Source organism: Zosterops lateralis, assembly GCF_965231275.1.
Source record: "Zosterops lateralis genome assembly, chromosome: 28".
NCBI lineage: Eukaryota > Metazoa > Chordata > Aves > Passeriformes > Zosteropidae > Zosterops > Zosterops lateralis.
This window is the reverse complement of record NC_139788.1, coordinates 6,057,469-6,082,545: the sequence shown is the minus strand read 5'-3', so window position 1 is coordinate 6,082,545 and position 25,077 is coordinate 6,057,469. Positions and strand designations below refer to the sequence as shown.

The 25,077-nt window shown below is 49.3% G+C and overlaps 2 protein-coding genes across 2 annotated transcripts; both read right to left on the bottom strand.

The window, feature by feature from the left end:
- Positions 1 to 93: 93 nt before the first annotated feature.
- TXLNA (taxilin alpha) lies at positions 94 to 8,308 on the bottom strand. Its single transcript, XM_083879422.1, has 11 exons — positions 8,063 to 8,308; positions 6,951 to 7,084; positions 5,898 to 6,224; positions 5,072 to 5,163; positions 4,290 to 4,460; positions 3,677 to 3,871; positions 3,479 to 3,598; positions 3,244 to 3,318; positions 2,808 to 2,900; positions 2,474 to 2,569; positions 94 to 2,016 (listed from the first exon to the last, which is right to left on the bottom strand). Exons 2-11 carry the CDS (start codon positions 7,057 to 7,059, stop codon positions 1,738 to 1,740), a joined length of 1,557 nt encoding a protein of 518 aa, XP_083735548.1. The 5' UTR covers positions 7,060 to 7,084; positions 8,063 to 8,308; the 3' UTR covers positions 94 to 1,737.
- A 1,895-nt stretch (positions 8,309 to 10,203) lies between these two features.
- Positions 10,204 to 24,983, bottom strand: KPNA6 (karyopherin subunit alpha 6). Its single transcript, XM_083879399.1, has 14 exons — positions 24,924 to 24,983; positions 18,597 to 18,706; positions 17,773 to 17,868; positions 17,003 to 17,102; positions 16,649 to 16,743; positions 15,520 to 15,651; positions 15,236 to 15,324; positions 14,573 to 14,672; positions 13,546 to 13,709; positions 12,801 to 12,879; positions 12,593 to 12,718; positions 11,926 to 12,053; positions 11,260 to 11,438; positions 10,204 to 10,433 (listed from the first exon to the last, which is right to left on the bottom strand). The coding sequence occupies exons 1-14, from the start codon at positions 24,925 to 24,927 to the stop codon at positions 10,249 to 10,251; spliced, it is 1,587 nt and encodes a 528-aa protein (XP_083735525.1). The 5' UTR covers positions 24,928 to 24,983; the 3' UTR covers positions 10,204 to 10,248.
- Between the last annotated feature and the right edge of the window lie 94 nt (positions 24,984 to 25,077).

Below are 25,077 nucleotides of genomic sequence, written 5' to 3'. Positions count from 1 at the left end.
GTGTCCCACAGAGGTTTGATGTGGCCACCCCAAAGTCCCAAAATCTTCACTCTCCCCATGGTATAAAGAACGAGAGACACCAGAGGCAGCAGCGAGGTCGGGAGTGTTTCTATTGGATACAGGATACACACAACAGCCCCCGCGGAGGTTTCTGTACCATGACAGGGTAAAGACGGAAATAAAAGGGAGTTTGGTGAATTTCTAAGGGCTTTTTCCGTTTACTCAAGTCCAGAGCCCCCGCTCAGCCCGGCTGCCGGGAACGGGGCGGGGTTACATTCATGGATCCTCCCGGAGGAACCGCTCTGACAGCGAGGGGCTGGAAGACACAGCCACCACCCACAGCTCCAGGGATTGTCCCAGTGGATGTCCAGCAACGGCTCTCTGGAACTTCAGAGCCCATTCCCTGCTGCCTTCCTTAGATCTGGATTCCCTGGAACGCCCCTGGAGGAAAAGAGGACACAGAGGCAGGTCCTTCATGGAGGGAAGATGTGAGAGCAGCTGTGGTGCCAGAAGAGAATCCCAAACTGATCCACTGGATACATCCACGTCGGGGGGAACATCTTGGCTTCAGCTTCCAGCACAAGGAAGGCAATGCTGGGAATAAAGTCTGTAACAAAGAGAAGCTGCAGCGAGGTTTGAACCGAGTCCAGTCTTCCAAAAGAACAAAAGTCAAAAAGACAAAGGTTTTGAGAAATGAAGGAAAAATCCCAAAACCCGGCGCCAGCAGGTCCCTAAACTCCCTCCCAGCACATCCAGGCCCCATGGTGTGAGGCAGCACTGGGGGAGATGCTCTTCCAAGCAGAGAGGGAAAGGAACAAATGTGGCTGGGATACCACAGGCATCCCCAGGCTGGAAGGAGCGGAGCAGTCCCGGAGCTGATCCCGATGATCTGGCTGGAGCAGCAGATGCAGGAGCACACACAGCTCTGAGCTCGGATCCTCCTGCAGTCCCAGCTCCCTGGATGCCTCTGGGGCACCTCCCCAATCCCTGTGCACAAACACTTGGGAATTAGACCTTTGGATTAACTGTTTAATACACTTTGTGCACGTGTGCGTTCAGCAAAGAGGCAACTGTGAATCGTAAGGCGGTTTTGAGACATTGGCAGGGTCTGGGAAGAGCAAAAATTCCTGGGAGTGGGACCAGGCACCCCCTTTTCCTGCTTCTCCTGGTCCCCATTGCAGACATAGAACCCACAGAGAGGAGGGGAACAGCCTCTGGTGCCCTCAGGCTCACACATGAACTGCCTCCAGGAGTCCAGGAGCTCCCTCCTGCCTGGCAGAGGGAAGAGGGAGAAGCCAGGGCTGGGAATGCTCTGGAATTCTCCCAGCTCTGCTTTCACTCCAGCGTAGAGTCCTTGTGACAGTGGAGGAGACTCCCTTGTCCCTGTGCTGTCCCTGGATCTGCTCTCCTGAGCCTGCCAGTGACAAAGGTCCTTTAGTGAGAGGGACCATCAGTTGAGGCTCCATATTTTCAATATTCACAAAACAGGCAGGGAGCTGGGTGGGCCCTTCTGCTTCTCATGGATATCCATAGATAAAAGTGTTGCCCTGCACATTTTTTATATATCTTATATATATATAAAATCTTAAAAAAAAAAATCCTCCAAAAAACCTAAACTAGGAAATCTCACATCCCCAAAAGGGCTGTGTCCTGTCCTTTTCCCACCTGTCCCAGGACAGGGGAGAGGGGAATCTCAGCCTCCCTCACCCCAGCTGTGTGTGCCCTGCCCTGGGGAGCTCAATCAGTGCCCCGAATCCCCTCCTCAGTCCCGCTCAGTTCTGCAGGGATTTCCGCAGGATCTGGGCTGTTCCTGGCCCTTCCCAGGGAATCTGGAGCTGCCTCAGAGCTGTCCCGGGGTGGTGGCTCCTTCAGAGGCTCCAGCAGGTCCGTGTGGGCACACAGGTCCTGCACTTTCTTGTTGAGGTCGTTGCGTTCTGTCTGCAGCGCCCGGCAAAGCTTCTCCAGGCGCTGGATCTTCACCTGGAGCCCCTCCAGCTCCTTGTCCCGCAGGGTTTTCTGTAGGGAAAGAGGTAGAAAAGGAGAGATGAAACCCCAAAAGGATGTGAGCAGATAGTAAGATGGCAGGGGGATGGATTTAAATAGAGGGAGGGCAGGGTTGGGTGGGATATTGGGATGAAATTCCTCCCTGTGACGATGGGGAGATCCTGGCACAGGGAGCCCAGATCCCTGGAAGTGTCCAAGGCCAGGCTTGGAGCACCCTGGGACAGTGGAAGGTGTCCTTGCCCATGGCAGAGCGTGGAACTGGGTGAGCTTTAAAGTCCCTCCCAACCCAAACCATTCCATGACTGATTCTAGGGAATTCTAGGGGGATTCTAGGGAAGCCTGAGGGGAAAATCCCCATGACCAAGCAAACCTTCAGCACTCAAAGCACCAAGGAGCTTCTTTCTCCCTTTGCAGGGCCTGTCCTGTCCTTATCCCACCCCTCCCCCGCTCCTCCAGAGCCTCCCCTCACCTCTTCTGCCATTTCCAGCAAGGCTTTGTTGCTGCTCTCCCAGCGGGAGCGGTACATGGTGGTCTCCTTCTCCAGCTTCTTGATTTTCTTGGTCATCTACAGAATCACAGAAAAGGGGCAAAAATCGAGTCACAAAATGGCCTGAGTTGGAAGGGACCCACAGAGATCAAAGTGCACCTCCTGGCCCTGCTCAGGACACACCAAAATAAATAAACCTCAGGGGGAATATTGCAATGACAGCCCACAGGTCCCTCATGTGTCACCCCAGATTTTGGGTGTAAACCCAAAATTAACTGAAATTACGGAGCAGCATGGAGGGGAAAAGGTCACCCACCTTCTCCATCTCCTGTTTAAATGTCGTGAACACTTCACTGCTTTTGGAAAGGGTGTTCTGGAACTCCTCAAACTTCTCAGTGTATAGAGCCAGCTGTGGGGAGAGACAGGGAGAGTCAGTGCCTGCAGAGGGGAGAGGCTGAGCTGCTGCCCTGGGACATGGACAAACAGCAGGAGCTGCTCTGCCAAAGGAAAATTCTGTACTAGGGAAACATCCTGAGAGCAGAGTGTTCTACAAACACCTCCTGGCTGCAGCAGGGTGATCCCATGACTGCTCCCAGTGCTGGGAAATATCCCTGAACAAAGCCTCAGCTCACCAAAACCAAACCCAGGAGGGATCCTGCCCCTTTCTCTTCCAGATTAAGGAGCTTTGGGATGTTCAGGGAGGGGAAAAAACCCTAACAAAACAAGCTGAGCACACAGAGCAGGGAACTCACCTGCTGCTTGAGGTGTGTCTCTTGCTGCTTCATCAGCTCACACATCCTCTGTGACTCCACAGCTTCCTTCAGCAGCTGGGGAAGAGCAAAGCAGTTATGTGGGAATACTCCTGGCACAGCCCTGAGCAAGCACAAGGAGCACAGCAGGGCTAAGCAGCCACTGGACATGCCAAGATCAGGGATAACACCCTGTAAGAGGCAAAAAAGTGTCCCAAGCAACTGCTCCAAGACTTACAAAGTCCTTCTCCCGCTGGTGCCTCTCCTCTGCCTCCTTCAGCATCTCCTGGGCCTGCTGCAGTTTGGCATCCACCAGCTGCTGCTGTAGCTCCTTGTGCTTGAACACCTTGTCAATGTGCTGTGGGGGGAACACCAGAGCTCAGGGAAGCTCCAGAGGAACAGCCCTCAGGAACAGCCTCCCCTGTCCCTGACCCACCTCCTCCCTCAGCTCATACTGCTCGATGAGCTTCTTGAGCCTCTCTGCCAGCTCCATGTTCTCCTGGCGCAGCTTCGAGTTCCTCTCATTGTGCTGCTCCATCTGCAGCTGGATGTCATTCAGAGTCACCTGGAAGTGGGAGGTCACCTCCTTCCTCTTCTCCTCCTCCTCCCTGGCCCGCTGGACGCCCTCCTCCTGCATGAGGGATGTGTCAGGTACGGCAGAAAACTTTCCAAAGTGATGTTTGCAACCCATCCAGCCTCCCATTAATCCTTATGTCCATCTGGGCCTTCCCGCTTCCCTCCCTTCAGGGGATAAATCCTGAAATAACGACTCGGATACTGTGTTGGTTTAGCACAGATGGTGAGGATCAACTGGTGATCTCCTTTGAATTGACAACTTTGAATCTACAACATCCTCATCCTGCAGGTGAGGATCAAAACATCAAAATTACAGCACTAGGACAAGGGACAAAATTACAAAATCACAAAATAACAGCACTAGGACTGATGGCAGAGTGGGGACAACCACTGGGGGGGAGGTGAGTTTGCCCAAATGGCTCCTGGAGAGGGATGCAGGCGCTGGGGAAGAAGCAGAGGCTGCATCAAGTCACCTTGAGGGTGCGGTTGTGCCTCTGCAGCTCCCGGCACAGGCTCTCCAGCTTGCTGCGGGCCAGGATGGCCTTGCTGTGCTCACTCTGCAGGTGATCCTTCTCCTGCACCAGCTGGCTCTGCTTCTTCTGTAGGATCTTCATCTGTTTCTGTGAGTTCCTGTGCTCTTCCAGCTGGGAGAGGGGAGCAGAGGGTGTGGAGGCAGCAGAGCAGGGCTGTGCCCCGCTGAGGAGACACCAGCTTGTTGTACCCCCAGGGACAGGAGGTTTGTGACACTTCTAAATGAGCAGGAGTTACACAGAGCCCTTCCTGAATTCCCACCCTGACTGGAAAGAGCTCCATGTTCCCCCAGTGTTGGGAAAGAGGAGACAGGAAAAGCTTACAGGTATGATTGCTTGGCATGAGATTCTAAAAATATAAAATTTGTGAGTGACCTCAGCACAGGGAAAGGTGAGCACAGGGAAAAGCCACCCACAGACACTTTGGACATGCACAGGCAGCCCCAAACCTCCTCCAGTTACAGATCCATACTTGGAACTCCACCTTAAACATGGGATCAGGCTTTGTGTGTGCGAAAACAGATCTGAGCTCCTCCTGCACCCAGATTTGCCAAAGTTCCTTCTGTCCGCGCTTCACAAACAACACCAGCAACACCTACCCTCTTCCTACCCAGAAATCCAGCACTGCAGAGAGCCCAGGACACCACAGAGCTCCAGTGTGGCCCTGGAATGTCCCTCTCCTCCCACCCTGAGCTGCCACATCCTCCTCCAGCCCCAGGACTCACCAGCTCAGCGTATTTCTTGCACAGAGCTGCCAGTTTCTCCTCTGACGTGCTCAGAGTGTTCAGGGTCTGCATCAGCAAAGTGATTTCCTTGCCTGGAAGGAGGCGTGGAATGGGGATAATGCAATAAATAGGATAAAATGGCTCTGCACAGAGTTCTGGCTTGGAAAAGTGAGAAAAGGAGGGACTGAGCAGGCACCTAGAGCATTCCCAGGATTTCCTCATGATGGGAGAACAACTGGAGCAGCTGGATTTTGGAGGGGAAAACCATTCCTGGACTGGCTGGAGCCAGCTGTGCCCAGAAGAGAAACCCACAGAATTGAGAGGCTGCACTGGGTGCATTCCTCATCCCCACAGAACAGGAGGATGATCCCAAACACATCCCAAGGCTCTGATGTGTTTCTCTGAGGATGATTAGTGTCAGATAAAATCCATTTATCCATGCACTGATATCCTTGGGCAGAGCTGGAGCAGAGAACCCCTCACCTAAACCCTTGGAGAGCAGGGAATCCTTCACCCAATCCCTTGGGGAGCAGGGAATCTCTCACCCAAACCCTTGGGGAGCAGAGAATCCTAAACACTTGGTGAAGCAGGGAATCCTAAACCCTTCGGGAGCAGGGAATCCTAAATCCTTGGGGAGCAGGGAATCTTTCACCTAAACCCTTGGAGAGCAGAGAATCCTTCACCTAAACCCTAGGGGAGCACAGAACCCTAACCTAAGCCTTTGGAGAGCAGGGAATCCTTCACCTAAACCCTTCGGGAGCAGAGAATCCTAAACCCTTGGTGAAGCAGGGAATCCTAAACCCTTGTAGAGCAGGGAATCCCTCACCTAAACCTTTGGCTTTCTTCTTCTCCTGAGCTTTCTTCTGATCCCTCTCGCTGCCCTCCTCTCCAGGCCGGAATTCCTCATTCCCTTTGGTGTTCTCCTTCTCCCCGTTCATCTCGGGGCCGCCCGGCTCCTGCTCCCCGTTCCTGGGGGATTCACTGCGACCCTTCTCAGGCTCCTCAGGTTCAGGGGGCTCTCCCTGCCCTCCGTCCTCCCCCGGGTTCTCCTGGCTGGCATCCACACAGTAGGTGTTGAGGATGTCCTCCAGCTGCCGGCTCAGCTCCTCCGAGACGTCACGGGAGGATTTGGGATCCTCCTGAGTGAGGGGAGCTGAGGGGGGAAAAAGGGGAACACAAAGCATTGAGGTTCCCTCCCTTCTCTTTCTCTCACTGGGAAGGGGAGGTTTTTCCTGGCTGGACTTGAAGGAGGATAAGCTGCTTTTGTCTCCAGCCCAGCTGCCCTGACAATGGCAGGGCATTCCCAACAGCTTCTCCTTTGATCAGCAGAGCATGACCAAGCCCCTGACAACTGTCAAGAGGGAAAATTCCCCTCTCTCCCCTCTTGGTGTTGTGGTTTTTTTTTTTTTTTTTTTTTTTTTTTTTTTGTTTTTTGTTTTTTGTTTTTTGTTTTGTTTTGTTTTGTTTTGTTTTTTTTTTTTTTAAGGAAAGCAGGTTGTGTGTGAGCTTTTTTCCACCCCCAGACACCCCCAGAGGAACTGGCAGCTCAGATCTTCAGGGCTGGGCTTTTTAGCAGGACAATGGGTTTTAAACCTGGGTAAGAGCAGCTGGATCCCTGGGATCAAACAGAGAAGGGGAACTCCTCCAGGACTGCACACACACAGAAATAGGGAAAAAATCTCAGGATTTCTGCCTTGGAAAACCAGGATTTTCTGTTCCCACAAAGAGCTCGATACAGCAGCCCAGCCTCCAGCAGAAAAAGCATTTCCCTGGCTCTTGCCAGGCTCAAACCCGCCCTCACACATTCCAGGGAATGCCAGCACTGCCCCTAGCCATGGGCAGGGACAGAAGCCCCCAGAATCCCCAGGGATCCCCCGACCTTCTGGGGGAGCTGCAGCATCTGGAGAATCTCCCTCTTCCAGCCCCATCCCGGTGCTCGTTCTGGAAGGACGTGGAGCTGTTTTGGTCTCCACTCCCTGGTTCTTCATCACAGCCTTTCCACCCTCTCAGACTCTGCAGGAACAGAAAGGGAGAGGCTTTAAGGACATCTGAAGGATTTTAGGAGTCATCAGCCCTGGCTGGGAAGGAAGGAGCATGTTCTCAGCAGAAGCTCAGTGCTGAGGAAAGCATCTCTTGATTCCCGGTTTGTGTCTAGTAATTCCTACTAGAATCCCCTCCCGGAGCAAGGCAGCACCTCCCAACCCACAGACAACAGAATTTTCCCACTGGGCACAACCCCCTCAGCCTTTTCTGCCCTTCCCAACTCTTGTATTTCAAAGCTGACCCAGAAATCAGAACACAGAGGTCAATTCCTACTGAATTCCCCGGCTAAGGAGAAATCCCAGCTCCTCATCCTCATCCTCTCTACCTCCGAGGGTTTCCAATGTTCTCAGCCTTCCCAGCCTCTGGTTATCACGCTAATTAGGAGCTGGAGATCCTGATGCCGCTGGTCCGGAGGGAAAGAAGGGGCCATTCCCAGATCGCACCGGGACCAGCCCTGCCTGGGGCTCCGGGAAGGAAAACCCGAAGGAAAAGCGGCGGCAGAGCCCGGCCCGTGTCACCACCCACGTGCGGGATCAGCGGGGCAGCGCCCTTCACCCGCACCTGCCCCGCGCCTCGGGCGCTCCTTTTCCGCTGCTACCGCAACCGCGCAGCTCCCGGGCGACAACCAGGGCTCGGGGGGAGATAACCGGGACCTGGGGAGTGCACCGGCCCCACAGCACCCCGGGACCCCCGGCCCATCGCTGCCTTGGCACTGGCAGCCCCGGCCGGTCCAGCCCCGCTGCCCCGCCGCGGCACGGCCCGAGCCGCCCGTGGTGTCCCCGTTACACCGGGAACCGGCAGCCCCGGCCCCCCCACCCCAGTCCCGTTATCGCCCCGGGCGCGGCCCGGCCCCTGGTGGAGCCTCCGCCTTCCCCCTCCGGGGACCCCCCCCGCTAAAGCAGCCCCGCGCTGCCCCCTCCCCGCACCGCGGTGACGTCACGCGCGCACCCCGTGACGTCAGCGACGGCGGTCTGACGCAGGTGTCGCCTCGTTCCTCAGCCAACGGGCGCGCACGGCCCGGCGGCGGCCCGGCGCATCGGCGGAGCGGTGGGTGCCGGTGCCCGCCCGGTGCCGGTGTGGCGGCGGTTGTGGCGGTTCCGGCGGTACCGGCGCTGAGGGAGCGGCTCGGCCCCGGGCCTCCAACGGCCGCGCGTGCGCCCGCCCGTGCCGCCGCCCAATCAGCGCCCGCCGCGCGGGTGCTGCCGGGAAGCACCGGGGAGACGCGGCAACCGCGGCGGGAGGCGCTGAGGGGACTACAGCTCCCGGCGTGCCCCGCGAAAGAGCGGCCACACACAGTACAGCTCCCGGCGTGCTCAGCGCGGGAGTCGCCATAGGAACTACAAGTCCCGGCCTCCGCTGTCGGCCTGGAAGGAGAAGAGGTGGAGGAGGAGGAAGGGAAGAGGGAAGGAAGCTGTATCCTACATCTACGGCCGTGCCCCGGGGTTGGGGAAAAAGAGGACGACGAGAAAGAAGGGCAACTGTGGCCTAAAACTCCCGCCATACCTAGATGCCCTAGGGACAGTAATTGCCGCCCTAGTCCTCTGGAAACGGGGACAAGCAGATGAGAAGGAGGAAGAGGAGAAGGAGGAAGGGAAGGGGGCGAGGAGGAGGAAAAGGGAAAACTGTAGCCTACATCTCCCACCATGCCCGCCCTGAGGACTACAACCCCCAGCATGCCCCGCGCGACTCCGCCGTTACCGGGGAAGCCTCCCAAGGTCACCGAGCCCGCCCCCGAGCCAGCCCCGAGCACGCCCCGGCAACCCGATCACAGCACAGCCGGGCACCTGCACAGGTGGAATTTATTCGTTCCACAACAAGGGCTCAGCTCCCCCTCCCCGCACCCCAGAACTGGGTGTTCGCTCCTCGGTTTTTACTGAAATACCGGCAAAGTCACTCAAAGGCGCCGAGGGGTCCCAGGGAGCTCCGTGTTCACCCACAGAAGGAGCAGCAGGACACCCCTGAGCGCGAGGGTTTCCAGGTGTGCCTGCCTCACAGTGTTTATTTACAGGAATTACAGAAATTTCATATCTAGTTTTCTCTGTGGCCCAATTAGACAAATACTTCCCCTATCTATAATATAAAAAATACAGAGATTTGCTATTTTTGGAAGTAAAATGTGCATTATCCGACTGTGAGCAGGAGGTAAACCTGAAAACCTGGTGCTGTTGGAGCTCCCATCACCGCTGGCAGGTGGAGTGAAATCTTCATCCACCTCAAACTACCCCAAGGCAGGAAAAACCCAGAATTCAGGCCATGTTTCTCATGGAAAATAAAGTATTTCAAGTAAAGATGATGGTGGGTTTCAGCATTTCAGAGCTCTGAGATCAGTCAGTACAATGCAAACCAAACCTGTGCAACAGCAGCTGTGCTTCCTGCTCAAAAAAAAAAAAAAAAATCCACCCCAGTTCTCATCTTTGGGCTCTTGTTGCTTATTTTTTTAGTTTAAAAACAAACAAACAAACAAACAAAAAAAATCTAGACAAAGGGAAGCAGCAGAAAAAAAAAATACAACTTCCCAGCAGTGAGAGAACTCCTCATTTTTCTGTCCATTTTCAGTATCTTTTCATCAGGGAACTGGTCCTGGGTTCACCAGGATTGTCCACCTGAAGGAGGAAGGCCAGGGCTAAATTTTGCTCTTGGCATATTAAAGAGTCTTGAATAAAGAGTAACATGTGCAAGAAAAAAAAAAAAAAAAAAGAAAAAAAAAGAAAATTTAAATAGATCAACCCACGTTTTGCAGAATTACTGTGGCCAGAACAGCTCCCTCCTTCTCTGTGTGTCCTCACCCAACCCGAGGCCAGAGGTAAAAACTGCTTTTGAGGAGACACCACCACAAAGAAGAAGCCACCAAGAGGTGCCAGGTTGTCACCTGCATGTCCTTCCTGCCTCTAAAGACAATGTGAGCAGCAGCCCAAAGAACCAAGGAGGAGAAAATTTCCCCTTCTGTCCTGGAGGACCCAGTGCTCTTTGTACTTGTAGAGTTTTCCTAAACAGGTGGAGTGGGTGTCCAGCCTTCCCAGCCAGGACCAGCAGCTGCTCCCCCAAACTTTCCAGAAAGTTTGTGGTGGGTTATTTTGGGTTTGTTGTTGTTTTGTTTTGTTTTTTGTTTTTTTTTTTAGGGTTTCCCCCCCGGATTATAGCTGGAATCCTTCCATGGGAGCCTCTGCTTGCTGGAAGATGTATTGCTGCTGGTTCTCGTCCACCTGAGGAGCCACGGCCGCGTCATCCTCCACCCCAAAGTAGTGCTCAATCAAATCAAAGGCTTTCTGGTAGATCTCCTGGTTCTCGTGGCTCTGGAGGAATTCTATCTTATCCAAACCTTTGAAGAGAAAAAAAAAAAAAAAAAGTGGAATGAATGGGATGAAACAAAGAAATCCACCCTCCATCCTCAAAAGAATTGTGTGAGCAGAACTGAAATGCAGAACACTAAAATCCAACTATTCTAAAGCTGGCCCTGGATCTCATCCCTGCCATGCAGTTCATTCAGATGTGCTCCCAGCTCCAAGTTAATCCCAGAGGAATTAGAAAGGAGGAATTTGGTAACTTCAGGAGGTAGGGAGGAGCAGGGCCTGTCCCAGGAACCTCCAGCTTTCGCTGCCCCAATTAAAACCAGCGCTGCACAGAAAGCATCCATACACTGTGCACCCTCAGGAATTCCAGGAATTATCCTTCCAGGGAGAATCAGGACACTCAGAGTAATGAGAGGGCAAAGCAGACACTCGCAGCTCACAGGGAATTTCAGACCAAAATAGGAACCTGCTCCTCCTCAAAGAATCAAGAGCAGGACCAAAAAAAAAAAAAAAAAAAAAAAAAAAAATCCATCACCATCAAATTAAGTCACTCTAGGGAAAAGCAAAAAGCAAAGTCTCTCTGGATTTCCAGTGTAAAACTCAGTGTAGACTCAGAACTGTCACTTTTTACTGAGCTCAGCTCATTTCTGCTTTTATATTCCCACCTGGTGCAAGCCACGATTTTCAGCTTGGACTCTGGATCAGAGTTTTTACTCCCAAGTATTTTCTCATCACCCACTAAATGAGTTTGAAAAGATTTTGGAACAAATATTGGCTGATCTGGAATATAATAACCCCTTCAACATAGCAGAAAAGCAGCCAAGAGACCCCTGCAGTGCCCAAAGCCCCACCTACCATAGGCCTCCTCGATCAGGCTGCAGTAGGGGTTGATGCCAGTCCCACTCTGGTTGGCTTCCTGCTCTCCCAGCCTCAGGATGTTTTCCAGCCCATTCAATGCCACCAGAACAATCTTGGAGTCCATGACAGTCAGCAGGTCACACAGAGGTTTGATACAACCCAAATTCACCAGGTACCTGCAGAGTGGGCAGCATCCACATCACTGAGTGTTCATGAGCTGGGAAACATCACCTTTGCTCCTTGGAGAGCAAAGGAGATGAGTCCAACTGAAATCCAGAAATTTACCTTAAAGTAGACATTAATTTTGATCCATTTATTTGCATTTGTAAGCAGCCCTATGTTCAGAAATCTCTTTTTTTTAAAAAAAAAGAAAACAAGCTGCTTTTGCAATCAAATGTACTGCTCAAATTAAGTCCACATGAATTTAATTTGTCATTAAGTTTGGACATTTAGCCTCAGCTATCCAAAGAGGGATGGAGAAATCTTGGGATTATCTTCATCCAGAATTATCCTCATCCAGAAAGAAATTCCAAATTACAATCCAGCTCTGCCTGTCTCAGTCACTCTCCAGAATTTCTCCAAATTTCCTCCTTTGCCTGGAAATTCCCCTCAAGGCAAAACTGCCAGGAATTCAGGCAGCAGGAGGAGGAGGTGCGGAAATACCTGATCTGCTCAGGGGTTCCTCCTGAGGTGGCATTGGTGATGGCCCAAGCTGCCTCTTTCCTCGTGCGGAATTCCGCTTTCTGCAGGATCTCGATCAGCACTGGGAAAATGTTAGCATCTATCACTGCCTAGGAAGAGAGGGCAGGGACAGGGGTTAGGATTGGGATTGCAAACATTTCCCAGCACCTGAAACCTCCACCTCCATATCTCAAAGTGAGAAACATCCCAAGCTGCACCACCTGCAGTGACTCCTGTGGTTTATTCCTCAGGCAAATCCTATTCAAAGCAGATATTCCATAAGCAGCACGGCAGACAATCCCTGGAATTGCATCAATACTGTGGGAATGCTGAAAGCTCTGCTTCCCTATGTAGGTCAGGAAAAGGATCCAGGAAGGATCTTCAAAGGGATTGAGGATGGAGAAATAGGGGCTGTATCTCCTCTAATTCCAATGATCCAATCTGTGGGATTCAGTCCATGTGCTGCTGCCATTCCCAATTTCCATTCCCATTTTTTTAGCTCACTTTGGCAGCAGCAAATTTGCAAATGACTGCAGAATAAGAGATGTGAACCTATCCAGTCTCTGAGGGTCACGGTAAAGAAGCTGCAAATCCTTAATGCTGAGCTTGGAATCTGGGATGACTGCAGGCAGACTGGAGAAGACTGTACCTGGATTTGTGCTCTGTTCCCTGCTGTGATGTTGGATATGGTCCAGCACGCCTCTTTCCTGATGGATTCCTTGGGACTGCTCAATAAATGGAGGAGGCAAGGCAGGGCTGAGCAGTTTAGAATCACCTTTCGGAGGAAGGAAGGAGAAATGAGATCACCAGTGCCAGGCACTGCATTCCGTGCCGGAATAATTTTCCACTCCTCTCACCTGGGTCTGGATGTCATCCCCTGTTACGATGTTGCCAACGGCTCTCAGAGCTGGAGAGGCCACTTTGTAATCGTTGTGCCTGCAGGAAAATTGTGCAAAGATAACCTCAAATCCATCAGATCACTGGGATATTCAGTATATTCTCTCCCCATTATCCCATCTGCATGATTTCCTTAGGATTCCACCCCCTGCCGTACAGAACACAGGGGAAGCTAAGCTGAAGCCACTGAAAACAAAGTTGCAACACAGTTTCATCCTTTGCACCTCAACTCCATCCCCCTTCCAACACACATTTTGGAGAAACAAAGCCAAGCTGATTTCTCCTAGCCTTTATTCTTTCATTTGCCTCATAACCAGGCTCCCATTTGAAGTTTGAGAGCACACAACACTCTGCAATCATTAAGGAAATCTGGGAAAGGAGAAAGTTCTTCCCAGCTGTGAACCTAACTCAAACAATGGTTAAATTTCCAAAATTTGTAGGGATAACGTTTCTTTTATCAGTGAATTTTTAAATTTTGGGGCAGATGTTGAGACCAACACAGGTGACTTTCCATAGCGTAGAGCAGAACTGGAAAATCCTCAGCTCAGGAAGCCAAGCCAGCAAATTCCAGCTGTGAACCTGCTCCAGATCCTCCCACATCATCCCAGGTCAACTCAGCTGCCTGGATCCCGCATGCACAGCAGGTTTGGAGTGCCCTAATGGGATTTAGATGGATTCCCAGTCAGCCTCCTGACAGATACTCACATCAAGAGCTCCACCAGCCTCCTGCACACCCCTGAGTCCACCACAGCCTGGATCTTCTCATTGGGACCATCAGACAGGTAGGACAGAGCCCAGCACGCGTCTGCCAGCAGGTCAGAGTCACTGTTGAACAACAATCGGGACAACACTGGCAGGCAGGGAGACACCTGCAACAACAGCCACCACCCAGGGTTAGTCACCAGTCCAGGACCACCACACCTGCAGGCAAACACCTCCTGCTCCTGCTGACTCTGCTCAGGTAAAATCCTGAATGGGCACAGATCCCTCCTCCCAGTCAGCAGCTTCCCACAGCTCCTCATCAGCATCTAAAGCCACCTCAAGAGTTTTGGTGCTGCACTCATATTACACTGAGAGATTCCACTGAGCTTTGGGAGTTCCTGTAAAAGAGCTCTGCTCTGTTTCTGACTCTCAATATTCAGACCAAGTCCCCAAAAAAATAATATTGAATAAATTTATAAGTGAAGCAATAAATCAATATTGAATTATGAGATTCAAGATCTCATTTGTAAGTGGGTTTATATTTACACTCCATTCAGATTTCACCCCTCACCACAGGCTTCCCAGCTTTGATATGTGAGGCTTCACTTTAAAAAAGTGAAGACACGCCGATTTAAAACATTTTTGTGTTGCCAAAGGAGGATGGGATGCCTGAAAATCCAGCAGGACCTTTTATTTAGGTTCCCTGGACAGGGGAAGGGAAGGTATCACAGCTTACAGGAGTCCTGGTTTTTAGCATTTTCAGGTCTCGGAATAGTTGTTGGTCATCATTTGAAGTCTCAAAATTCCAGAGTTCATAAATGATTTAGAGAAACTTTCTAGAAAAGCTTGGGCCTGGTCCCTTATTTGAGGGGTCCAGCAGAAAGGTTGGGAAAAATTAAACATCCAGATCAACCTCAGCAGCAAAAACCTCACCCTGTGCCCTCTCCTCAACAGCCCAAAATAACCCAGACAAAGATCTTAACTGGGTGTCTCCCCATCACCTGGCTGCCAACAAGGCATTTCTTCTCACCTTCTCAAATTCAGGAGGTGGACTCTTCCCTCTGCAGAGGTTTGACAAGGCCCAGACAGCATTTCGTGTCATTGTCAGCCTGGTGGACGTGGTGAGGAGCCTGAACAGAGAATTACCAGGGATTATTACCCTTGACATGGAAGCAGAGGGAACCAAAAGAATTAAAACTAAAACATTTAGCTCCGGTTCAGCCCAGGAGGACACTCTCAGCCATCATCAGAAATCAAGTGACACAAAGTGCTCAGTCTGAGCTCAGAGTCCTGTGGGGTGAGGAGTCAGGCTGAGCCCTGACTGACACCAGGAGCAGCAGAATCAGCCATTTGGGACAAAGCCTGACTTTTCCAGGGCTGGGATGAAGATTAATTATTGCCAGAGCAACGAGAGCTCAGGCCTGACAGAATCACATTATCAAGTGCTGAGGGAGGTGGTGTGAGAGACCTGATCCTACTCCAATCCCAAAAAAAACCCCACAGCCCAAGCAGAGAGCAGGAGCAGAGGGACACCCTGTGAAGGAGCAGCACCTGCCTCACCCCCAGAGCAGTGTGAAGGAATTTTATCCAGAGAATCCCACTCCTCTGAACCAGAGGTGTGATTCCCAGGGATCTCACACTGCCAGGGAATCTGCTACCCTGGTACAAGAGGACTACCAGAACTGCTACTCACATTAATAAGGGAGGAAGAATGGCACAGTTAAGGACATAATCTCTACACACAGAGCTGTCTCCAGCAATGTTCCCCAACGCCCAGACAGCCTGGAAGGAAACAGCAACAGCTTTAGCATTCATTTTCTATCAAGAAGAAATAGGAAATCTGCTGAGAAAACAATTTCCCTGTAATTCCAGGCAACAATCTGTGCTCTGCAGCCACTTGGGATCACTCAGTTTTAAAACATTGCATTTTTAATATGTGGTTGTCCCCAAAACCCCAAAGTGAAGAATGATCTTTACCTGCTCCTGAACATCCTCAAAGTCAGAGTTTAAGAGCTCTATAAAAATGGGAACTGCCCCAGCCTCGATGACAATTTTGGTTTGTTGGGAAGTCCCCGAGGCGATGTTCGTCAGGGCCCAGGCAGCCTCAAACTGAAATGAGGGATAAAATAGAAATAAAACCACCTGATCCAGCAAAATAACTCTCTTGACATTCTGGCTCCAATTCTGCTACAAAGGTTTTGTGAAAGGAAGAAAATGCCTCAATAGTCAAATGATTTTGTTTTCTTTAGCAATAAAAGAGCTGCTCAAAGGATGAGCAAGAGATATCATCACCACATCAGTTCTCCTCCACAACCATTTCCCAGCAAGAGAAGTGAAGGCACACAAGTGTAGAAACACACAAAATAGAAAATTTTCTATATTTCATCCAACATCCCCAAGATGCTGTGAGTTCAAGGAAAGTTGAGCAGAAATTCCCTGGTTTTACTTCTCTTTTTTGGTTTAAAACCAGATTTCCATCCAGTTCTGGAAATTAATGTCCATGGCCTGGGGCCAGAGGGCAGAGAGAGGAAAGCAGTCATCAACTTGGATCAAATTCCATGTATGGAAGTCTCTTTAACCCCTCCAAAGAAACCAGGACTTATTACCAAGCTGGAAGGAATCTCAGGAAGCCACCCAGGCCTTCCTTCTGCCCCAGGCAGGAGCAGCACTGGACAAATCCGTTTCTAACATTTCTTGGCCTCTGCTTTTAAAAACCTCCAGCAATGGAGGTTTTTCCTCACACAGTTTCTTCCTGCAGATTTATCCCATGGTTCCACCAGCTCCCAGAAGAAATATCAGCTCCAGGAAGGCCAAACTCTCTTCTGCTGCAGCTGAATTAGGTGATTTTTGCCAGTATTACTCCAATAATTTATTTCAGAGCAAATTACAATTTTTTTTTTTTTTTTTTTTTTTTTTTTTTTTTTTTTTTTTTTTTTTTTTTTTTTTTTTTTCCCTGAGCATTACAGACTAGTTTTGTCTTCTTCTATAGATAACCTGACCTGCATTTTTGGGGTTCAAAATCTCATTTTTCCCCTGGATAGCAACTGTGGGTTCAGAAGTTAAACAGCTGCACACCATGAATAATTGATAACAGAATCTCCTTTACCTGTAATGTGCAATTTTCACTTCTTTTCAGGAATTCCACGAATCTCTCCACCACTCCCTGAGTGTTTATCACCTCATCTATTGGAGGATTTGGCTCTGAAACAGCAAGGCAGTGTCAGGGAATGAACAGGCCTCATGCAGGGGAGTAACAAGCCTGAAATATTCATTTAATTATCTCAAACTGGCCTGAACTCATCAGGGCAGCTTGGCAGAATCATTTGCTGATTCTGGCAACCATCAGCAATACAAGAGATTATCACATTTCTAGATTATGAATTTCCCCCCTCCCAACCTGCAGAGCTTTTGTGCACAAACTCTTGCAGAAAAGGCAGGCTCTGTTGGACGTTATTTTTACCTTTGGAGAGCAACTTCCTGAATTTCTGAGTGGTTGCTAGCTGTAGGTCAGGGTCATCAGAGAATAGCATCTCTACCATCTCTCCTGTGATCAATCCCTCCTGAAAAGATGCAGAGAGGAGAACAGAGAAATGCTTTCATTTCAGACTGAGATTCTTTGAGGCATCACACACGTGACATCCTACCAGGATTTGGGCTCAGAAGTCCAAAGATTCCAAACTGGGGGTCCCAGCACAGCTGGAAACTCTCCCAGTTCACATTTGCAAGGCTGCTGGGAGGAATGGGATTAAAGGGGAGCACACTGAAGGAGGATTTTTGATCTTGCAGCTGGGAATAACCTTTGATAAAGCAGACTGAGCAGCAGGATGGGGATTCCCTGGCCATGGGCTGAGCTTTGCAGGACTCGTGGCTCCACTGGATTAAATTTTCCCCTCAGGAATAAATTTCCTCTTTGCATTTTAGCTGAGGGTTTATGGCTGTTCCACCTGCCTGCACCAACTTACACAAGTATTCTTAAAAGTGAGGAAATAAAACCATTGGAGTTGGGCAGTTCCATGCAATCACAGAACCCCAGGATGGTTTGGGTTGGAAGGAGGTTAAAGCTCATCCAGTTCGAACCCCGGCCAAGGGCAGGGACACCTTCCACTATCCCAGGCTGCTCCAAGCCCTGTCCAATCTGAGATAATTCCAGGGATGGGGCAGCCACAGCTTTTCTGGGAATCTCTGCAGGGTCTCAGCACCCCCAAATGATTCAATCTGTCTAAACCTTACCCCACATGTTGTGGAAGTGACATAGGAATCCACCAGGAGACTGTCAAACATGGAGTCATCCTCATTGATCAACTCCACATTCCTCCTTTTGAAGAGCTGGTGGGGACCAAAACACAGGGACTGTTATTAGAAAAGAAGGATGAACAGGCTCCACAACTGTACATTCTTGTTCCTCCACCAAGATCCTGCCTGGATTGAAGGGAATCTGAGGAAAAGGTGGTCATTAACAGCACCTCTGCACTCTCTGGCACACAAACCTGCTAAGTTTTGCCCCCAGATATGCAAATTCCCAAATCACTGAGCCACTAAGGCAGGTAAGTGCAGAATTTGACCAAAATCAGGAAACTTCAGCAAAAAGCAGCTTGGATAAGGTGCTAATAAAGCAAATATTTAGTGCCACACTAATCATTTGGGAATTAATTACCTCGTGCTTCCAAAAAAGAAATACACCCAGGGTTAAGAAATAGATGCAAGCCATACTTTCACTTGCTCTTCCTGTTTCTCCAGGAAATAATCCCACTCACTAATTATAGCTAAAAAAAACCACCACCACCTTTAAAATCAAGGATCTGTGAACAAAAAAACCCTCAAAAGCCTCGAGTAGCCCAAGAATAAAATGCTTGAAAAGTTCTCCATGTGAGCTGGGTTCAGGGAAAAAAAAAAAAAAAAGAAAAAAAGAGGAGGGAAAAGCGGAAGATCTCAGAACAGGGAAAATAAGGACTGCCAAGAAACTTTAAAGCACAGATCCTTGCAGGTTGCATTATTCAGCAGCACAATCTGGCCTGTGTTGAGGCTGAGCACAACCCACTGAAGGTGACAATCACCTGTTGCTCTCGTTTCTGTTTTCGAAGCTGAATCCCCTCCTCTTCCCTCCTCCGGCGCATTTCCTCAGGGTTTAGGGCTTTGTTCTTGTAGCTCTTCATTCGATAGTTTTCTGTGAAAACAGAAGGAATTCTACCTCAGGGCTCTTGTCACTGCTCCTGGGTGTCCTTCCCATGTGCACAACGCATGGAATAACCAGATGAAATACATTTATTTGCTCCAAGTGCCTTTGGTTTTCAGCAGGAATTGTTATTTGGGATTTTTTCCCCCAGACATTTATTGCCAGAGAGCAGAAACTGAACAGAATGAAGGCTTTGAGTTTATAACAAGAACAGAGCAGAGCTGAAGGTGAGGCACAGGCCATGTGTGTCCCACCAGGTGCTCAGGACCTGACCTACTTCTGTTTCAGAGCTGATCAAGGCAGCAATTCCAACCTGATTCCTTCAGAGTTTCCCTCCCTGTCAGGGAAGGGACACTCCAGTTTTTGGCACAGCTGAAGGCAACCAGGGCCAAGCTGTAACTGAACTAGGGAAGGATGGAAATCCCTCACTGCTCCAGCTGGAACCTCCTGCTTTCAAACATGGAAAAAACTCCCAAAACTCTCCCATTTCTGACGTTACTTACACACCTGTGCTGTTCTCAGGATAAACCAACTAGCCCTGAACCAAGTTACTCCTTCAGAACTCATCTGAAAACAAATATTTTTGGGGTTTTTTTGTTTGTGTGGCAGTTTGTGCAGTTTCTTCTCCTCCTCATTCCAGGGCTGAGGCACCCTCAGCCCCGTGGCTCACACAAAGTTTCAGTCCCACTTATCAACTGCCTCCAGCCATTCTTGGAGCCTTTCCAAGATCAACTGGAGAAGTGTCAGACCCAAAAGTCCACAGCCAACACAAGGAAAAACACCTACTAAATACAAATATCCAGCTTTTCATTACTAAGGAGAGAGAAAACTACTGGGAAAAAAAATAACATTTTAACAGGAGAGGACACAAAACACTTTCAGTTCTATGATTTTCCAAAACCAGCTAAAAAGACACCAAAAAAGAGAGAAATCTACAGGCATTAGGGGTTTATATCTGGTGTCACCTAGATATAGATTTTAATTCAGAAAATGTATTTAAGCACCACTTGTGTTTTTATTGATATTTCCGCCCCAATGTGCCTCATGCAGACACTGGGAAGAGTAAGAGTTTGACAGCTTAGATCTCCAAACAAATTAAGACTCTTAATCCTCCTTTTGGAAAGCAAAGGCTCCAATTAGAAGGTGGTTTTGAAGAAAAGGAGGAAGGAAAAGTGAGGATACATAGGATTAGCAGGCAGTCACATAAATAGCCAAGTGACACATGACAGTTCAGCTGCCTCCAAACTCAGCTGGGCCACACTCAGCACTCAGGAACACTCAGCACCTTGTCCTTTAAGTTTTTTGGGTTTGTTTTTATGTTTGTTTTTTTTTTTGTTTGTTTGTTTGTTTGTTTTTGTTTTTGTCCCAGAGCATCAAGAACTGGCATCCTGCAGGGAAACCCCAAAAATAACTTTTCAGGGCTGGTTGTTACAAAATTCTCTGTTTTTTTTCTCCCACAGTTTATCCCTGCAGACGATTTCCATTGATTTTTTTCCCCCAGTCCATCATCTCTGGCAATGCTTTAACGGCATGAAATGCTGATTTGGGACATTCCACCCCATTTCCATGGCAATGGGTCTGAGAAATGCAGGATCAGGATCTCACAGTGAGCTCTGGACTGCAGCAGGACCAAACTCAGGGAATAAAACACAGCAGGAGAAATTCTGTGTCTGGAATGTTTCAGTGCCAAACATCTAGTTCCTTTGTGTTAACTCTAAATTCCAATTCCATCTGTGGGAATATCCCCAAACTCATTAATCAGGATCTGTCAGGAATGGGGCAGGAATCCTCTGCTCCTAAAGAAGTGATAAAGGGAAGAGATTCCAGCCCCAGATTTTCACTTGACTCTGAAAGATTTGCTTTTACAGAAGTGCCAGTGAGCACTGAACTCAGAACCTCAGAGAGTTCACTCAAGAAAACAACAAATCTTTCAAGATTCATTCCATTTTAAAAAGTTCTAATCCAGCTTGGACAAAGCATCCCTTCTGCTTTAGTTCCCCAAGTTGTGCCTTTTTTATCTCCCTGGATTAGTGAACTTCATTCATAGCTCCAGAAAAAAAAATTAAAAAAACACCAGTATTTGCATTTCAAACTTAAGGATGAAACCGAACTGAACACTTTCCCAATTTCCTGTGCAAAGGAAATCCCCTCAGGAGATGGAAGAAATTCGGCCCCTCTTTGCTTCACTGAAGGGAAAAAAAATCCTCCAGCTGTCAAGGAATTACAAGTCCAGGTTGCCACACTCATAAATTGGAGGATGAGAAGGTATTTTCCACTTAAAAGAAAAGAAAAACGGGGTGAAAGTTTAACTTTGAAGGCTCATCAGGGAACTCAAATCCACCACAGGCTACAGCAGGAAACTTTAATCCCAGAGTTGTTACTATAACGACTTCTGGATGTTCCTGGATGGGGAATCCAGCCCTGCCTCTTCCCAATTTTCTGTAAGACAAGAAGCATTTGCTTCCAACATTTTTATTCAGCTGCTTATTAAACTCTGGGAGCTGAGTCACTGCAGGACTTGTGCTGCTGAGTCAGGGAGGCGGCACAGCCAGACCTGACATGGCTCTTTTGAAGCCAAAACTCCCCTTTCCCACAGGGAATATTCCACCGGGTATCTTCCAAAGGTGATTGTGATCACACAGCCCAGCCAGGAGAGTTTGACAGCTGCTCTTTGCAGTGGGGAAGGCTTGAGGAATTATGCAAGTGTAAATAAATACCACTTGAGGAACTTCACCAGCACTAATCTGCCAATTAGTGCCCGATGGGGACATTCCCCGCTCTCAGGTGACCTCCAAAGGCCCTTTCCACTCAAGTTTTCCCCGGGATGGGATAAAGTTGGAGATTTACAATTTCAACTCCTCTTAAATTAGACAAATTGCAGCAAAATAAACGGAGGGAACTGCTGAGTTTCAGGGGACAAGTCTCATTCCTTATATTTCTCCACTGCCCTGAAATCCCAGAGGATCCTCCCTTCCTAACATAATTTATATCTCCAGAGGACTCTCCTAGAAAAAAATAACATGTGTCCAGGACAACTTTATGAAGTGAGTTGAAACCCTAGAAAAAAGAAGACTAAATCATCTATACCACTTAAATACAAATCAAACTAATAAATAGATAAAGTAGTATATCGTATATATTTATATAGTATATAAATATTATGAATAACTACATAAAAGTAGTTGAATTAATGTGTAATTAATGTGTCTGAGCTACCAGAAATCAGTCAAAACCACATTTTTTTCACTGTCACTGATAGTTTTGCAGTGAATAAATAGCAAAAAAATAAAAGGCAAAAATTTACTTTGTTTGCTGAGAATACAGAGCAAATGAAGCTAAACAGGAGAACAACCACACACACACAAAAAAAAAAAAAAAAAAAAAAAAAAAAAAAATCCTGTCAGATAACCACAAGTCTGGGCTGTCCCTACAACCCCAGAATTCCCCCAGGAGCAGTTAAACCCTGGAAAAGCAGCAGGAATTCTGCTGTGCTGACACTGAGGCAGGTCTGGGTTGCTCTCCAAGGGTTTATTCGAGTGTTTGGCATCACCAAACTTCTGCACAGGCTCTCGCAGAGCTGTCCTGGAGCAGCCTGGCCCCGTCCCTGTGTCCCTGTCCCTGCCCCACTGTCCCCGGGCTCTAGGACAAGCTGTGCTGGTCAATCCCTGATCCTCGCAGTTATTTTGGCTCGTTCAGCTCCCGGAGATGTGATATCACCGCTGGTATGTGCAGCAGTGAAAGGGGGGAGGGAGAGACAAAAATTTCTCTTTGGGGGAAATTCGCTGTCAGACAGAGTTCGCTTTCTCATTCCCAAAATGAGATTAGGAATCCTTTAGGAATGTCCCTGCCCCGATGGAAAAAGAACTCAGCGACTCCTCAATCCTTCCTCCTCCTGATTTGAGTTTTTCGTCCCAAAATGTGAGGACTTTAAGTCCTTTCCAAGCTGGTTTATCCATTCTGAACACTCAGATTTCTTTTAAAAATGAACTTGATGAAGCACAAGTGGCAGCTGAGAGTCGCTTGGAACAGTCCTTAAAACAGGGGGAAACTTGAACTGAATCCATTCAAACTCGACCCAGGGGAGTTACAGACTAAAATCAACCAGAAATACTCAGAGATAATTAGAAGGGATACAAAATTCCAATAAATCCATCCCTTCCGACATGTGCTTTGCCTCAGAAACAAACAGGACTGTGTGATTTGCTAAGCAGATTTCTCTGGACTTCACCAGCCCCAGAAGTGAAAGCCTGAAGGAATCAGGACTTTCCCTCTTGCAGGATTTTGATGATGAAACTCTTCCCCCTTGACAAAGTTCATGTTTGCTCTCATGAACGAAAGCAAACAAAGCAAATCAGCCAATTAACTCTTAAATTCATCAGCCACAGGAGTTTTATTAAGAAATGAGCATAAATATTGCTCCATTTGGTTAAAAAGCACTAAAAAAAGCATTTAAAGATTTCATCCGCATGGGAAACGAGGAATGAACTGATGACAATTTCCAACAGTATCATTAACTTAAAATAATGAAAAAAAAACAGCCTCAGCATGTTTAAAAAATAATAAAGTTATGCAAGGATAATTCAAACAAGAGGGATATTAAACTCTTGCAGTGGTGGGAAGAAGGGGAAGCTCTGTGCACAAACTTCTCAGCTCCACAGAAAACTGCTCCAAGAGTTTCCAGACATTCCCACCAGCGCCTAGGACATTTTTCTCTTCAGAGCTGCCAGTCCAGGTTTTACACCTCAAGCCCTAAATTCAGATTTCAAAGCTGTTCACGGCTGGGAGGTGTAGCAGCCACACACAGACGTGGTCACTGACTTCTCCTGGAACACCACAGGAGGGTTTGGAGGCAGCAGAAAAGTTCCTGATGAGATCCTGACAAGCAAGATCCCACCTCACGGGGCATTTTTGAAGCTTCACTGAATCTCTAATCTGGAAGGAACTGAAAGCTCATCCAGTCCCACCAGAGACATCTTCCACTTATCCCAGGTTGCTCAAAGCCCCAACCAGGGATAATTCCAGGGACGGAACAGCCACAGCTTCTCTGGGAATTTCATCCCAGCCCCTCACAGGGAAGAATTTCATCCCAATAGCCAACCTAAACTTGCCACTTTAAAGCCATTTAGCTTCTGAAGCAGTTCTGCTTAAAAGACTATATTGCAGGTAGAAAATGGAAACATTTTCATCCTTATTTCCCAAAGATCCTCACTCAATTTTAAGGAAAACACGGCTGCTACAGGCTTGGCTTTTCCACCTCATCCTTCCAAACCCTGTCTTCCTACAGGAATCATAATTTTTTTTTTTTTTTTTTTTTTTTTTTTTTTTTAAGCCACCTCCCCTCCCTGAGCTGGGGCCTCCCACATCAGGCACGTCAAAACAAAAAGTTGCTGGAATTAAAACACTTTTCAAGGGATTCAAAAAGCGTCCTGTCACTCGGGTTCTGTCACCTCTGTCCTGTCACCGCGCCGTGATTTATTTGTAGCAGATTCCGCTCCTTCCGACCAGTGCCCGTCACCCGCGGGGACACCGGGACAGCCCCGCACGTGCACGGTGACATCGAGGGCCGAAGCTTTATTTCAATAAAAGTCCCAACAACCAAAGCTCCCCTGCTGGGTTATCAGAACCGCGGAGAGGTTTGTTGGATTCTCGCTTGAGAGGTCAGAATTTAAATCGAGCAGTTCTCGGAGAATTTAAAGGGAGCAGAGATCTGACAGCCTGGTGAGGCTTCCACTACAGCAAGAACAGCCCCAAACAACTCAAAGTTACAGCACTGCCACCCCAAAAGAGGACTCTTACAGCTCTCCCAATCCAAGCCGGGCTTTCGCAGCACTGACAGCCCCAAACCCGGGATATTTCACCATAAACCCCCGGAGCTCCCGCCCCACCCCGCAGCTCCCCGGAGCCGCTGCCGGCGCTGCCCGGAGCGGTCACAACCCCTGGGCCGCTCCCACCGAGAGCCCCCCGAAGGCTCCCCGCGCCCCCAGACCCCCCGGGAGCGGCCCCGGGATGACTCAGCGGCCGCGCCGGGCCCGCCGCCCTCAGCCCCGGGAGCGCCCGGGACGCCGGTGAGAGGCGAGGGCGGCGGCAGAGCGGGGCGGACGGGCTGTGCCTGCTACCCGGGATCGGGGCAGCTCCTCCGGCTCCACCCAACACCCTCGGCCATGCCCGGTGCTCCCCCCGGGCCGCGCCCGCCCCTCAGGGCCCTCACCCATCGCGGCGGCTGTGGCAGCGGCTCCGGGGCTGGCGGCGGCGGCCAAAATATGGCGGCACCGGGCGGGGCGCGGGCCGGACGGCGGCCGCGTGGGGCCAAACCTGTGCGCGCGGAGGGCCGCGGGGCGCGGCCACAGGGCTCGGGCGCCCCC

What these genes read in the sequence shown, in the direction of transcription:
- KPNA6 (XM_083879399.1), bottom strand. An exon ending in TCACTTCCACAACATGTGGG is followed by an intron (nt 17,103 to 17,772) that starts GTAAGGTTTAGA and finishes GCATCTTTTCAG; the next exon opens with GAGGGATTGATCACAGGAGA. An exon ending in AGGCTGGTGGAGCTCTTGAT is followed by an intron (nt 12,880 to 13,545) that starts GTGAGTATCTGT and finishes ATTTTCCTGCAG; the next exon opens with GCACAACGATTACAAAGTGG.
- TXLNA (XM_083879422.1), bottom strand. Translation starts at nt 7,059, where the DNA reads ATGAAGAACCAGGGAGTGGAGACCAAAACAGCTCCACGTCCTTCCAGA. An exon ending in GGCACAACCGCACCCTCAAG is followed by an intron (nt 3,872 to 4,289) that starts GTGACTTGATGC and finishes TCCCTCATGCAG; the next exon opens with GAGGAGGGCGTCCAGCGGGC. An exon ending in ACCAGCGGGAGAAGGACTTT is followed by an intron (nt 3,319 to 3,478) that starts GTAAGTCTTGGA and finishes GCTCTTCCCCAG; the next exon opens with CTGCTGAAGGAAGCTGTGGA.